Source organism: Octopus sinensis, linkage group LG11 (genome assembly GCF_006345805.1).
Source record: "Octopus sinensis linkage group LG11, ASM634580v1, whole genome shotgun sequence".
In the NCBI taxonomy this organism is placed as follows: domain Eukaryota; kingdom Metazoa; phylum Mollusca; class Cephalopoda; order Octopoda; family Octopodidae; genus Octopus; species Octopus sinensis.
Window position 1 is genome coordinate 25,510,423 of NC_043007.1, and position 16,585 is coordinate 25,527,007.

The following is a 16,585-nucleotide window of genomic DNA, read 5'->3' on the forward strand; positions in this document are numbered from 1 at the left end:
ATTTTGACATGTCTTAGGGCTCATAATGCCAGAGCCTAACCCAATTTCCCTTATGTATTAGTGGCTGAGATTTCGGTACTTCCTAAATGGCATGATGACCCATCAAGGGGTTAACTTCCCACCTATTGCTGAAACTTCTTGACAGTTGAATGAAATGGAGCAACTTGAAATGAAATGCTTTGCTCAAGAGCACAATGCACTCCCTATTCAGGAACTGAAACCCAGATATGATCATGAGTGTTACACCCTAACCACCCCTCAAAATTACTAGCCTTATGCCTCAATGAGAAACCATTATTCTTAATACAAGAAATCCTCATTATGGGGGGCTGTGAATTAAGCTTTCTTTGTGGTACTCAGTTGAGTGAACTAATGAGGTTCTGCATTGTCATTTGATCTGTGAAAATTAGCTGCCAAATCTCCCTCAAACCACACCGTGTCGTCTTAGAAATGGACTTGGATAATGTGATTCTGTACATTGGGAACAGAAAGGGGAAAAAAAAAACGAGTTGGTTTTCACTGGAAATGCTTTTGATCATAGGCCTGCTTAATCAGGGTTAACCTGGGGCTAAACAACTAGTAAATCATTAATTATGATTCTTTACTTAGAAGTCTTGATTGTTTCATGTGTAATTTTTAGCAAAATTGGAAAGATACAGTTTCCATTATGATGTCGATATGATAATTTATATAAAAAGACTTTAGTAAAGAAATCAAGTTACTGCTTTTTTTTTTATATCTCCTTTCATTGGTATCTGTTCTTCTATAATTAATTATCTAAACTATATAATTTAAACGAAGCTATTTGCAGCTAATTTACTCTGCAACCGCAGAATATTAACCTGTTTATACCCTCCCACTTCCTTATCTACTTAGCTACATACGATGTCTAATATATCATGTAATTATACACAGCTCGGAGACGAAACTATTGACCGTGGTATTTAGCATTCGGTCTCTTTCTAAGAAACAATAATTCTTCCTGTATTGTTTGAGCGCAAGCGCGACTGTATGATTAAGAAGTTTGCTTGGCAATCTCTTCGATTCAAGTCTGATGCTACTGTAACAGCACTTTGAAGCTTGTGCCCTCCTCTTCTTGTAGTCTCATGCCAGTCAAATTATGTGAATGAAACTGGGTTGATGAAAACTATGAAGAAGGCTGGGTGGTTGTAGACTTAATCTGTTGCCCAGTTTCACACCACCACCTGTCTCTTGGCAGCTTTTGGCAGATTCCACTTTGTTGCTAGTATTCAGGCCAAGTCTCCAGTTTGGAGATAGCTTCCTTTTTTTCTGCCACCAGTCTAGAATAGTATAAGACAATTGGGCATAGGTGTTTAGATGCTGAAAATTTGTTAAAAAATATATATATTAGGTGCAGGAGAGGCTGTGTGGTAAGTAGCTTGCTTGCCAATCACATGGTTCCGGGTTCAGTCCTGCTGCATGGCACCTTGGGCAAGTGTCTTCTACTATAGCCTTGGGCCGACCAAAGCCTTGTGAGTGGATTTGGTAGACGGAAACTGAAAGAAGCCTGTTGTGTGTGTGTATATATATATGTATATATGTGTGTCTGTGTTTGTCCCCCAACATTGCTTAACAACCGATGCTGGTGTGTTTATGTCCCTGTAACTTAGTGGTTCAGCAAAAGAGACTGATAGAATAAATACTAGGCTTACAAAGAATAAGTCCTGGGGTCAATTTGCTCAACTAATGGTGGTGCTCTAGCATGGCTGCAGTCAAATAACTGAAACAAATAAAAGAATTAGGGACAAAGACAGTATTAATAGCAAGAAGCAATATTTATCCCCACTTCAACACGGCTGTTCTGTTAGAACAAATTATACTGCAGTAGATCCCATGAGAGAACTCTCATATTGGCTTTTGGTAAAATACGAGAGTTTCTCTCTTGGTCTCTACTGCTGCATAGGTTGTTCTAACAGAACATTCATGTTTAAGTGGGGATAAATATTGCCTCACTGAAAATTTGGTGCAACTGGTTGGACATTCAGTTTGTTTCGGCAACTGCATTTTGGTGCTAGAGGCAAACGTGCACATGCGTGTGCAGGCATGCAGAAATATGATTATAAAGATTATTTTGAAGGCGGTGAGCTGGCAGAAACATTAGCACGCTGGGCGAAATGCTTAGCAGTATTTCATCTGCCGTTATGTTCTGAGTTCAAATTCCACCGAGGTCGACTTTGCCTTTCATTCTTTCTGGGTCCATAAATTAAGTACCAGTTATGCACTGGGGTCGATGTATTTGACTTAATCTCCTTGTCTGTCCTTGTTTGTCCCCTCTATGTTTAGCCCCTTGTGGGCAATAAAGAAATAAGAAATATGATTATAGAGAGAGAAGGGAGAGAAATAAAGAGAGAGAATGAGAGAGATTACAATTTGTTAAACACAGCTGGCATAAACACTTTTCCTTTCTTCATTTAAAGAGAAATGTGCTTACATACATAAAGAGAGAGAGAGAATGAGGGAGACAGTAAAATATCCGATGTCAAATAAGCCAATGCCAAATCAGTGGTGCCAAAATGGCTGCGCCAAAATGTCTCATCTACTCCTCTAGGAGTCTCCATAAAAGATGGTTCTCTTTAAAATTTAAAATGCCAAATAGCTGCTGCTGTGAAAGAAGGATTCTGACCTTTTGGGGATTGAAGTTTCATGTCTGAAAGAGTGAAACTAAACCCTCTCCACTTATTTCTCATCCATCTTTCACAGATGAAGGACCAGTCCCAAAATGCCAAAATTTTCTTTGCTCTGCAACCCCCCCCACACACCAGTTTGACAACTTCCTGCTGATACAGACCACCATTAGTTTTCTCACTTTTTAAAAATTTCCAGCCATGACCTTCACATTTTATTTTTCAGACATTGTATAACTAAGACTACATTATCTAATATATCCACTTTGTTTTAGATGGATTGCTAATAATTCAAAGGAGATTTAGTTGCTATTTCTAGTAGGTTAAGCAACCACATAGAGGCTCCCTTGTGTGGTTTATTTCTATAATGTTTGCCCGGGAGGTAATAATACTAAGAACCCTGAGTGTGCCATTGAGGAAAAGTTAGAGCACAACATGTTTGCTTGACCTGCTAGAAATAACAGTCAAATCTTCCTCAAATTGCATCGTGTCGGTTTGGGTAAAGTAATTGTTTAAGGTACACAAAGACTGCAGGTATGCGGGTATTTTGAAAATATCTCATGGAGTTATGATCATGCCCTGCATAATTATGGGCTGCCCTTTTGGCAGGGCATAGCACCCATTCAGTCACTCTGCCAGGAATATGGCAAAGTCTTGGGACTGCGGCATGGTGGGTTGTGAAGAGGTAGCAGAAGAGCTCAGCTGAGCCAACAGTGATTCTTACATTGATACTGAGTGGAGGAATCCTAGAAAATAACTCAATGGTCAAGGTCACCAATCTCTATGAGACGATTAACTGTAACACATCCATTGAGGTGGTGTCTATGGTTGTGTAATGATATGTATAAGATCTGGTCATCAAATCTAAGTAGAGATTTCAAACTTAAAATCTTCAAAGCCACAGTCGAACCAATTCTACTATATGGCTCAGAAACCTGGACGTTATCAAAGAAGCTTGAGAGGCGGTTGGATGGAACCTACACTCGCCTCCATATGAGAGCTCAAAATCTCTCGTGGAAGCGTCATCCAACCAAAGTACAAATATATGGGAAACTACCACCTGTATCATCTCTTGTGAAAGGTAGAAGAGTCCAGTTTGCTGGACATTGTTGTAGAGCTGAAAACGAGGTTATTTCTACTCTTCTCCTCTGGAAGCCATCTGCTCACGATACCAGAGGGCACACACTCTCCTACCCTGATGTAATCTCCAGGGATACAGGCATCCAGCAACAGGACCGACATAATGCTATGATGGACTGTGAAGTCTGGTGTAACATAGTAAATTCCATTGTCTCGACCACGGTCGAACAATGATGATGATGATGGTTGTGTAATCAGCTGATGAAAGATTTGTTATGACTCAAGATGCTAATTCAAATTCATAATAATGGAATTGGATGGCAACAGAAAATCATGGGAAGCCATGGAAGCAGTGAAAACAAGAAACCACAAAGACTGGATGGTTGTAGCTGGAAAGGTTTTTATCGTAGGTCTGCTGGATCAGTACTGACCTGGGGCTAAACAACATTAACATCCTGTGCCATCCCTCCTCTCTCTCTCTCTCTTTTGTCTTTTTATTTCTTTAAGTTTCAATAACTCTTTCCTCTGATGTCAGGGGTTGATGGGTGGAGGAGGGAACAGTTCTAATTTCAGTTCATTTCAACTTGTGTGTATGTGTGTGTGTGTGTATGTATGTGTGTGTGTGTGGTGTGTGTGTGTGGTGTGTGTGTGTGCTTATATACACATATAAATAAATACTCAACACACACTGCTACACACGTGTGCATGTCCTCTTACACATACACACACACACACACACGCATGCACACCTGGACCAGTCGATGTTTTATTGCCGGCCCGATGGCAATGTGTGTATGTGCATGTGTGTGTGTGTGTGTGCTTATATACACATATAAATAAATACTCAACACACACTGCTACACACGTGTGCATGTCCTCTTACACACATACACACACACACGCAAGCACACCTGGACCAGTCGATGTTTTATTGCCGGCATGGCAACTACAACAGGTGTAGATGAAGGGAAATACAGAAGAGGTAAGTTAAGTGAGGTCTGACATAAGAGGGCAAGATCTAAAGACGTGAACGTGTTAGCTGTTAGCATTGGAGTTCAGCAAAGGGGAATGTGGAGGAGAGAGAAGATTTATATTTTAATTGCGGTGTGTAGTGCTGGGCCAGACAAGCAGGGGAGGTGAGACCAGTCTTAAACCAGCTTTCGTTGTTACTAGCTGTTATTGTAATTTGATTCCACTCCATAGACGAATATTGGTGTATTTAATTTATATATACTCTGTGTTTGGAAAGCGGCGAGCTGGCAGACACATTAGCACACCGAGTGAAATGCTTAGTGGTATTTCGTCTGTCGTTACGTTCTGAGTTCAAATTCTGCCGAGGTCAACTTTGCCTTTCATCCTTTCAGGGTCGATAAATTAAGTACCAGTTTCGCACTGGGGTCGATATAATCGACTCAGTCCCTTCGTCTGTCCTTGTTTGTCCCCTCTATGTTTAGCCCCTTGTGGGGAGTAAAGAAATATATACTCTGTGTCTGGAAGGCGGCGAGCTGGCACACATTAGCACGCCGGGCTGGCGAAATGCTTAGTGGTATTTCGTCTGTCGTTACGTTCTGAGTTCAAATTCTGCCGAGGTCAACTTTGCCTTTCATCCTTTCGGGGGTCGATAAATAAAGTACCAGTTTTGCACTGGGGTCGATATAATCGACTCAGTCCCTTCGTCTGTCCTTGTTTGTCCCCTCTGTGTTTAGCCCCTTGTGGGTAATAAAGAAATAGGTATTTCGTCTGTCGTTACGTTCTGAGTTCAAATTCCGCCGAGGTCAACTTTGCCTTTCATCCTTTCGGGGTCGATAATTAAAGTACCAGTTTCGCACTGGGGTCGATATAATCGACTCAGTCCCTTCGTCTGTCCTTGTTTGTCCCCTCTATGTTTAGCCCCTTGTGGGCAGTAAAGAAATATATACTCTGTGTCTGGAAGGCGGCGAGCTGGCAGATACATTAGCACGCCGGGCGAAATGCTTAGCGGTATTTCGTCTGTCTGTTGTTATGTTCTGAGTTCAAATTCCGCCGAGGTCAACTTTGCCTTTCATCCTTTCGGGGTCGATAATTAAAGTACCAGTTTCGCACTGGGGTCGATATAATCGACTCAGTCCCTTCGTCTGTCCTTGTTGTCCCCTCTATGTTTAGCCCCTTGTGGGCAGTAAAGAAATATATACTCTGTGTCTGGAAGGCGGCGAGCTGGCAGATACATTAGCACGCCGGGCGAAATGCTTAGCGGTATTTCGTCTGTCTGTTGTTATGTTCTGAGTTCAAATTCCGCCGAGGTCAACTTTGCCTTTCATCCTTTCGGGGTCGATAATTAAAGTACCAGTTTCGCACTGGGGTCGATATAATCGACTCAGTCCCTTCGTCTGTCCTTGTTTGTCCCCTCTATGTTTAGCCCCTTGTGGGCAGTAAAGAAATATATACTCTGTGTCTGGCTAAATTTCAAATGATAAACATTCCCTATGTATTTAAGTATTACACAATTAAGTTGGAGGGATTTTATAAATTAACTTTATCATTAATTAATTAAGTCGATGTTTAGAATACAACTTCAAAGACATGTGCACACACACACACACAGCTTTTAGTTGTTTCTGTCATTAGACTAAGGCCATGCTGGGGCACTGCCTTGAATTTTTAGTTGAATGAATTGACCCCCAGTACTTATTTTTTTTTTTTTAAGCCAGTTACTGATGTTATCTGTGGAGGTGCATGGCTTAGTGGTTAGGGTGTCAGCATCATGATCGTAAGATTGTGGTTTCGATTCCTGGACCGGGCGACGCGTTGTGTTCTTGAGCAAAACACTCCATTTCACGTTGCTCCTGTCCACTCAGCTGGCAGAAATGAGTAATGCTGCGATGGACTGGCGTCTCGACCAGCTGGGGAACACATACGCCATTGAAACCTGGACACTGGGCCCATGAGCCTGGCTAGGCTTTAAAAGGGCGCATAAAATAAAAAAAACTGATGTTATCAGACTCTTTTGCCAAACCATTAAGTCATGGAAATGTAAACACACCAACACCGGTTGTCAGGCAGTGGTGGAGACAAACACGGACACAAGACACACACACACACACACACACACACGCAAACATGTATGTATATGATGATCTTCTTTCAGTTTCCGTCTACCAAATCCACTCACAAGGCTTTGGTCAGCCTGAGGCTATAGCAGAAGACACCTGCCCAAGGTGCCACACAGTGGGACTGAACCTGAAACTATGTGGTTTGGAAGCAAGCTTCTTACCACATAGCCATATACGATAGTTGTTGTTTGGCTCCATGCAAGACTGCATGAAGGAAGCATTTAGCATGTTCTAGCCATGGCGATCCTGTCTGTTTGTCAGGCGTAGTTTATCTTCAACTATATTATCCAATCTAATCTGTCCCTCTTTTCTTCAAGGTGACAAGACATAATCTGTGGGTAATTTGGCTGCTATTTCTGGCAGATGGTTTGACTTAAGTAGAAGTTCCCTCTGTTGTTGCATTATATTATTTTCTCTTTCTAAGAAGAAAATATTTTTGTTAATTTCTTTTATAGCAAGTTTTTAGATTTCTAATTCCTCCTGCGTTTTCTTGTTCTTTCCGTTTTCAATGTACCAGCTCAGAATACAAATATGTCATTTTAATGGTTTAGATTTTATATTGAAGTAGTTTCAAGTATCAAATAGCGCCAGTATTCTACAGTGGAACAGTGAATTAGCTCAGCTAGTATTGCTAGTTCTCTAATGGAAACGTAATAGCTACCAATACGAATCCTTAACTGCCAACAACACAGTTGAAAATTCACAGCAATTTCTCCAGCCTTTAAACAGCTACTTTATGTCTTTTTCAATTTACCATCAAATTTCTCTATTTAACAGACTTTCAGCAGATATGTCTTTTAAATAATCCTTCGAAATGTCTCCCAATGTGTATTTAGTAGAATTTTTTTTTTTTTTTTGCCTTTTATGTAATACAGATGGGAGTATTTTGTCTTGTTGTTCAGTAACCACCACCACCGTACTACCAGTCAATACTGTCTGAGCATAGCTATGATCAATACTGTTCTCTCATTTGTAGGGACAGCTAAGATTATGTTCTTTTATATGTGTGAAAGGACACTATCCTCAATGTCCTTAGAAATGATTATATATATATATATATATATATATACACACACATATATATATATATATATATATATATATATATATATATATAAAATAAAATACAAAATGGGACAAGAACGCAAAACATCCGATATATATATATATAGTAAAAATAATGATAATAATCCGCAAATTATTATATATATACATGCAGATATACATATATATATATGTATTCGTGTGTGTATGTGTTTGTGTGTCTGTGTTTGCCGCCCCCAACATCGCTTGACAACCGATGCTGGTGTGTTTACGTCCCCGTAACCTAGCGGTTCAGCAAAAGAGAACGATAGAATAAGTACTAGGCTTACAAAGAATAAGTCTTGGGGTCGATTTGCTCGACTAAAGGTGGTGCTCCAGCATGGCCACAGTCAAATGACTGAAACAGTAAAAGAGAGTAAAGAGTATATATATATTATATATATATATATATATATATAGGCTTATATATATATATATATATATATAGGCTTATATATATATATATATACACATATATGTACATACACACAAATATGTATGTACATTATTAATGTCAGCTGAATGAGAAAGAGTGCTCAATGCATGTTGTAGAGAATATAGTTCCTTTTTTTTTCTTCTTTTTAGTAAAGCTAAAGCTGAGGGTTTACCTTGTGACCTGAGTTTCACACCTGTGTGATCATCAGGCAAAACATTTGACCTGATGGCATGAAACTCAAGTTGCGAGACAAAGCTTCAGTTTTAATAAAAAAAACTCTCTCGCTCTCTCTTTCTGTGTGTGTGTATGTATTTTATATATATATATAGATTCAGTTGAATATGGTACTTAAGCTAAAGGCACCAGAATTTAGTATGGTATTATCCATATAATTCAAAATGGGGTGATTATGATCAAAATAAGCAACAAGGATATCCAGAGGTAATGCATTACCTCTGGATATCCTTGTTGCTTATTTTGATTATATATATATATATAAATCTCTTATATCTTACATGTTTCAATCATTGGGTTGTAGCTATACTGGGGTACTGGCCTTGAAAACACACACATGCACACACACGCACGCACACACACACACACGGTACCTTAAGCAAGTATCTCCTGATATGACTTCAGGCTAACTAATGTCTCTTTGTAAGTGGAATTGGTATATGGAAACTGAGAAGCAGTTTTGGTGTACATGCATGTTTGCCAGTGAGAATATCACATCCATGTCTCCTCATTAACCTTTTAACGTCATTAACGTCATTAACCTCATTAATGTGTTTTAACCTCATTAACGTGTTTTTATTTACATCCTCCTGTAAGCAAAAACCCTGCAGTTTCACAACAGCTTTGTTTTTTTCTTAGTTTTTTTTTTAGGCTGGCATCCAGAAGACCAAAATGCAAATCTTCTAGAATTTTAAAATGCCAGAAGTGTAGCAGCTTCTGAGAATCTTACGACTCAGTGTGTTAGTTTTCTAACTGACAGTGCATGATTTTAAAATCTGCTGAGCTGATGCAATTTCAGTGACTCTTGGAATTTGCAAACCTATTGCACCTACTCTAATGTAAGAGTGTGTATGTGTGTGTGTGTGTGTGTGTGTGTGTGGAGGCGCAATGGCCCAGTGGTTAGGGCAGCGGACTCGCGGTCGTAGGATCGCGGTTTCGATTCCCAGACTGGGCGTTGTGAGTGTTTATTGAGCGAAAACACCTAAAGCTCCACGAGGCTCCAGCAGGGGATGGTGGTGATCCCTGCTGTACTCTTTCACCACAGCTTTCTCTCACTCTTTCTTCCTGTTTCTGTTGTACCTGTATTTCAAAGGGCCGGCCTTGTCACTCTGTGTCACGCTGAATATCCCCGAGAACTACGTTAAGGGTACACGTGTCTGTGGAGTGCTCAGCCACTTACACGTTAATTTCACGAGCAGGCTGTTCCGTTGATTCGGATCAACCAGAACCCTCATCGTCGTAACCGACGGAGTGCTTCCCTGTGTGTGTATGTGTGTGTGTGCATTCACACATGGTAGGAATGCTGGAGAATTTGTTTGGTTTCTTTCCTTCGTTTTCTCTTTCCTTTGTGTTTTCATTTCCCCATCCTCTCTTTCCACCTTTCTATCTTTCAGCCTTTCATCATCTTCCTTTTCTTCCTTTCGTTCTTCCATTCATTCTTTTTTCCCCTTCTTTACTTCCCTATCTTCCCCCTCCGCATTGACATTAGGGATCCATCCATTGATGCATTGTTTCAATCATTTATGATCTACCACTTAATGATCTTCCACTTAATGTGTTATTCCAATCATTAATCATTAAACCTTTAATGTACTGTCTTAATTATTAATGATTAATATGTTGTTTTAACCATTCATGGTACCGATCCAACCTTTATTTAACGTGTTTTAATCATTAATAATCCATCATTTGATGTGTTATTTTAATAAATCATTGGTCCTTTGGTGTTTAATCATTAATTATTAATGTCTAGTTTGAATCATTAATCATTGGTCCTTTAATGTGTTTTTTTAATCAGTAATCATTAGTTTTTTTCAGTATGTGTTGTTTTAATCATTAACAATCAACAGTGTAATGTGTTGTTTTAATAAACGATGTTGATATTATTTGAATGAAATATTATTGATATAACATTAAACTTGTTTATAACTGTCACTTATGCTCTCCATCCTTCTACTTTTAATCAGGAAACCTTCACCCAGGTGAACAGCGGGCAAGTTTACCAGATGAGTTATCACACAGCAATGCAAATCAGAAACATGTCACTCGATATCACTTACGGCGACGAGAAGTTGCGGAAATTACAGTCCCATCGCTGGCCACGCCCCCTGTTCCGACCAAAAGAAGGAAGCAGACGAAGGTTACGTGTGGGACTGATACAAGTGAGTGCTATATTTCTCATTGGTTTAAAGTGGTGAGCTGGCAGAATTGTTAGTACACCAAGCAAAATGCTTAGTGACATTTTGTACTTCTTTATGTTCTGAGTTCAAATTCTGACACGATCAACTTTGCCTTTGATCAAGGCGGCGAGCTGACAGAAACGTTAGCATGCCGGGTGAAATGCTTAGCGGTATTTCGTCTGCCGCTACGTTCTGAGTTCAAATTCCGCCGAGGTCGACTTTGCCTTTCATCCTTTCGGGGTCGATTAAATAAGTACCAGTTATGCACTGGGGTCGATATAATCGACTTAATCCATTTGTCTGTCCTTGTTTGTCCTCTTTGTGTTTAGCCCATTGTGGGTAGTAAAGAAATAGGTATTTTGTCTGCTGTTACATTCTGAGTTCAAATTCTGCCGAGGTCAACTTTGCTTTTCATCCTTTCAGGGTCGATAAATTAAGTACCAGTTACGCACTGGGTTCGATGTAATCGACTTAATCCCTTTGTCTGTCCTTGGTTGTCCCCTCTATGTTTAGCCCCTTGTGGGTAGTAAAGAAATAGGTAAGTGTATCACTGCTAGTCAATGAGACTGCCATCTTTTGGATGTGTGTTGATCACGTCTCAATGTGTATGTCGACAGCCTTGTCCCAGGTGTGTGAGGCAGAGGTTTTGGTGTGCTGGTGAGTGTACCATTGTCAGTTTGTTTGCACGTGTGTCTTGCATGTCTGAGTGGGTGTGTATCAGTAATGCTATCCCAGATTTATAAGTCAGTAATTGTCGAGGTGAAATAGGGCTTAGCCCTCAATCAATCAGTGCATCTTTTGTTCGTGTCTGTTAGTTTTCTTTCGGTTATCTTAGCCAGTGGGTGTAGTCTATTAGTGAGTGTACCAATGTCAGTTAGTTTGGATACGTGCATGTGTCAGTAACACAGTGTCAGATTTATCACTCAGTGGTTGTCCAGGTGAAGTAGTGGTTATCCTTCTATTTCTTTACTACCCACAAGGGGCTAAACACAGAGGGGACAAACATGGACAGACAAACAGATTAAGTCGATTATATCGACCCCAGTGCGTAACTGGTATTTATTCACTCGATCCCAAAAGGATGAAAGGCAAAGTCGACCTCGGCGGAATTTGAACTCAGAACTTAAAAACAGATGAAATACCGCTAAGCATTTCGCCCGGCGTGTTAACATTTCTGCAATCTCGCCACCTTAAAGTAGTGGTTATCCTTCGACCAATCAGATCTTTTGTATGTGTCTGTTAGCAGCACTGTCTCAGTTATTTGAGCCAGCGTATATTAGTGTATTTGGTAAATGTATCAATTTCAGTTAATTTGGATGTGTGCATGTATCGGTAACACAATTTCAGATTTATCAGTCTGTGGTTGTCCAGGTGAAGTATTGGTTATCCTTCGACCAATCAGATCTTTTGTATGTGTCTGTTAGCAACACTGTCTCATTTATCTGAGCCAGTGTATATTGGTATATTTATTGAATGTATCAATTTTAGTTAATTTGGATGTGTGCATGATCGGTAACACAATTTCAGATTATCAGTCTGTGGTTGTCCAGGTGAAGTATTGGTTATCCTTCGACCAATCAGATCTTTTGTATGTGTCTGTTAGCAACACTGTCTCATTTATCTGAGCCAGTGTATATTGGTATATTTATTGAATGTATCAATTTTAGTTAATTTGGATGTGTGCATGTATCGGTAACACAATTTCAGATTTATCAGTCTGTGGTTGTCCAGGTGAAATAATGGTTATCCTTCAACCAATCGGATCTTTCGTATGTGTCTATTAGTAATACCGTCTCAGTTATGTAAGCTGGCAGGTGTAGTGTATCTGTAAGTGTGTCAGTTTGGAAATGTGTTTGTGTGTATCAGTAGATCTGTGATTTAGTGCTTGTTGAAGTGAAGTATCGGCTAGAGCATTTTCCCCTCTGTCTGTATCAACAGCATTTGTTCCAGATAATGTGAGTCATTATTGGTTGTGTGTAGTATATTGGTGAGTGTATCACTGCCTGGTAGTGTGCACGGCCTTCAGTGGATGTTGTTCTAGGTCATCTGAATGGATATTGATAATGCTGTCCCAGATATGTAGGCCAGTGGTTGTAGGTAGTTGCGATTACCCCTCAGTCAGCCAGAGCATCTTTTGGATGTGTGTCTAGGATGTTTGTGTGTGTGTGTGTGTGTGTGTGTGTGTCTATCACCAACATTGTCCCAGATATGGGAACCGGTAGGTTGTACTGTGTTAATCACTGCCATTCAGTGAGAGTGTTGTTTGGATAGCTCTTGTAGTTGATAATAGCATTGAATACCACACAGTTGTTGCTTTGTTCTCTGTCTGAGATATATACATACATACTTACACACACACATATATATATATATATATATATAGATATATAGATATGTGTGTGTGTGTATATATATATATATATATATATAGCGAGAGAGAGAGAGAGAGAGAGATGTGTGTATGTATATATATATATATATATATATATATGCATGCACACTCATGCATGTGTGAAGAAAGTTGGGTTGTCATAGATAACCCAAGACTATCATTTGAGATAACCTATTTTTCTTTAAAACTATTTGAAATGGAATAAACATGAAGTTGACTTGGAATGACATCTATTTCAACATGCAGGATAATATAATCAGACGGAGTCACTAAGGGTGTCTTTATATGGTCACTCAGTCTGAGAGAAATAGCAGTCAGGTCTTCCTTAAATTACATTCTGCTGTCTTAATAAAAAAAAAAGAGGGACATATTGAATGATGTAATAGGGCATCATCAAGGTTAGATGCAGAGGGTTTGCTAACCAGTTCCTCTGCAGGGCATACAATATGTTTGGCATCATAGGGGCCTGTTGGTTGAAGGCCATCTGGCTGGCTGTGGAGGCAGCAGAGGCTGCCTCATGATGGCTATGGATCAGGAGGTGCTTTGGAAAGAGCAGTGCTGTTAGGGGTGGCGCTAACTGGACTCAAGTGTGGACTTGATCAATCCTGGCTGGGTTACCTGGGTTGAGGATGTCTGATGTTAAATGACCCCAAACAACTAATGACCCCCCCCCCCAGAAGCATTACTGATGATGTGTTAAGGTGCATCACAGGATGATGGATGGAAAAACAAGATGTCGTAGTCGGAATACATTTAATTGGCTACCAGAAAATTCACTGACTGTTGCTTACTTAGCAATAATTCATCAATTAGTAAATACACCTACATGCAATTAACCAATTAACATATTAACCAATGGCGAATTATTAATTAATGTCTTGAATTCAATAAAGGAATAAAAAAAAATAGAAAAAGAAATAGTTGTTACACACAAGAATTATTCTTAAAGTATGAAAAGTGATACAGCATCGAAAGGCTTTCTAAAATGAGATGTCATAAGTCTCTTAAATATTAAATGATATCATTGTTAGGTTCACAGTTCACAACAAGTCTGTATATTCTTTCAGCACAGTTGCAATATTTCCATCTCTTCAAAGGATTACGTAGCTGTTAGGAACTATTGGTTGTAAATTGATGTCAGTAAGTTGCTGTTAGTAAAATTGCTTTTGGCGAATTTTTCTGTAACACACCTTAAACTAATGAGTGAGGTGAACTAGAATCAAGCTCAGGTGAAATAATGATAACATCATCATAAGTCATCATCATCATCATCATTGTTATCATTATTGTTGTTTTTGTGTCCATGGTGGCATGGGTTAGATGAAACTTTGACCATGTATGTCAAACACATACATATATATATATATATGTGTGTGTGTGTATGTGCTTGTGTGTCTGTTTGTGCCCCCAACATCGCTTGACAACCAATGGTGGTGTGTTTACATCCCTGTAACTTAGCGGTTCGGCAAAAGAGACTGATAGAATAAGTACTAGGCTTACAAAGAATAAGCCCTGGGGTCGATTTGCTCAACTGAAAGGCGGTGCTCCAGCATGGCCATAGTCAAATGATTGAAACAAGTAAAAAAAAAAAAAAAGAGTATGTGTTTTTCTTTTCATGAACACTATCTTTTTTTTCCATTTGCCTCCAGCTTGACCCCCTCCCCCACTTGTCAAAAGCAGTGAAGCTGTTAAAATTATAAAACTTTCAATTCCTGGTAAATGAGAGACCATTTTTGCTCAGGCAGTGTTAACTGGAGACTTGTTAAAGCAACATTCGATGGCGCTCCATCAGTTAAGACGAGTGTTCCAGTCGATCCAATCAATGGAACAGCTTGCTTGTGAAATTCATGTGCAAGTGGTTGAGTACTCCACAGACATGCTTACTCTCAACACAGGTTCTCAGGGAGATTCAGCATGACACAGAATATAACAAAGGTCATCCCATTAAATTACAGATACAACCCAAGTTTTGCCAGCTGAGTGGACTGGAGTGCATGCACACACACACACACACACAAAACCAGACGGCAGACTTCTTCCACCAATTCTACTCACAGAGTGTTAGTCAATCCAAGTTTAGAGCAGAAGGCGTTTATCCTAGGTCCCACACAATGAGACTAAATCCAGAAGTGTGTGGTTATGAATCAAACTTTGTTGTCACACAGCCCTAATCATACAATTTAACAACCAAATTTCCATGCATTTAAATGAAACAGTAGACTCCTGGGAAACTAGTAGTAATGGTCTCCATTAGAATACAGTATGTACAAAAACCTCCCTAAGTAGAAATGCTTATTTTGCCATGAAGACAAATCTAATATTTCAGGTTGGACCCTTTGTTGGAAATAGCTGATATGTTTACTGCTTTAGTCTCTGTATTAAATACATTAATCAGAAACGTTGTGTATTCTGTCTTTGACTTCACAATCACAAGCGAGTTTGCCCTGGTAGCTTTTACTGTTATCATTATCGTCATTTGATGTCCGTTTTTGATGCTGACATGGTTCAACAGGAGCTGGTGAGCAGGAGGACTCCACCAAACCCTAGGATCTGCTTTGGAATGGTTTCTTATTTCTTTGTTGGAAGCACTCCGTCGGTTACGACAATGAGGGTTCCGGTTGATCCAATAAACGGAACAGCCTGCTCGTGAAATTAACGTGTAAGTGGCTGAGCACTCCACAGACACGTGTACCCTTAACGTAGTTCTCGGGGATATTCAGCGTGATACAGAGAGTGACAAGGCCGGCCCTTTGAAATACAGGTACAACAGAAACAGGAAATAAGAGTGAGAGAAAGTTGTGGTGAAAGAGTACAGCAGGGATCACCACCATCCCTGCCGGAACCTTGTGGAGCTTTAGGTGTTTTTGCTCAATAAACACTCACAACGCCCGGTCTGGGAATCGAAACTGCGATCCTAGGACCGCGAGTCCGCTGCCCTAACCACTGGGCCATTGCGCCTCCACATATTTCTTTGTTACCCACTGGAGAAAAAGAAGGTTGTACTCATTTTCAGTTGAGAAAACTGGAGCAATGTGAAATGAAGCTCCTTGCTCAAAGATACAATGCACTACCTGGTTCAGGAATTGAACTCATGACATTATGAGTGTGAGCCCCATACCTTATCTGGTAAACAACTTGCTATTACAATGGTATTATAAAGAACAAAGATGGTGAGTTGGCAAAATTGTTAGTATGCCAGACAAAATGCTTAGTAGCATTTCTTCTGTTCTTTTGGTTCTTTACATTCTGAGTTCAAATCCTGCCAAGGCCAACTTTGTCCTTCACCCTTTCAAGGCCGATAAAATGAAGTACTAGTCGAGTACAGCAGTCGATGTAATTGACTTTCCCCTCCCCTCAAAACTGCTTTCTTTGTGCCAAGACTTACTCTTTTACTCGTTTCAGTCATTTGACTGCAGCCATGCTGGAGCACCACCTTTTTAGTTGAG

The 16,585-nt window shown here is 39.8% G+C and overlaps 1 protein-coding gene across 2 annotated transcripts in view; it reads left to right on the plus strand.

Moving 5' to 3' along the window:
- LOC115217204 (F-box only protein 11-like) overlaps window positions 1-16,585 on the plus strand; it is a 285,200-nt gene that overhangs the window by 118,088 nt on the left and 150,527 nt on the right. For both annotated transcript variants that reach the window (XM_036507257.1, XM_029786843.2), the window contains one exon: window positions 10,535-10,729. In XM_036507257.1, coding sequence (XP_036363150.1) covers window positions 10,535-10,729 — 195 coding nt within the window. The remainder of the gene's footprint in view (window positions 1-10,534; window positions 10,730-16,585) is intronic.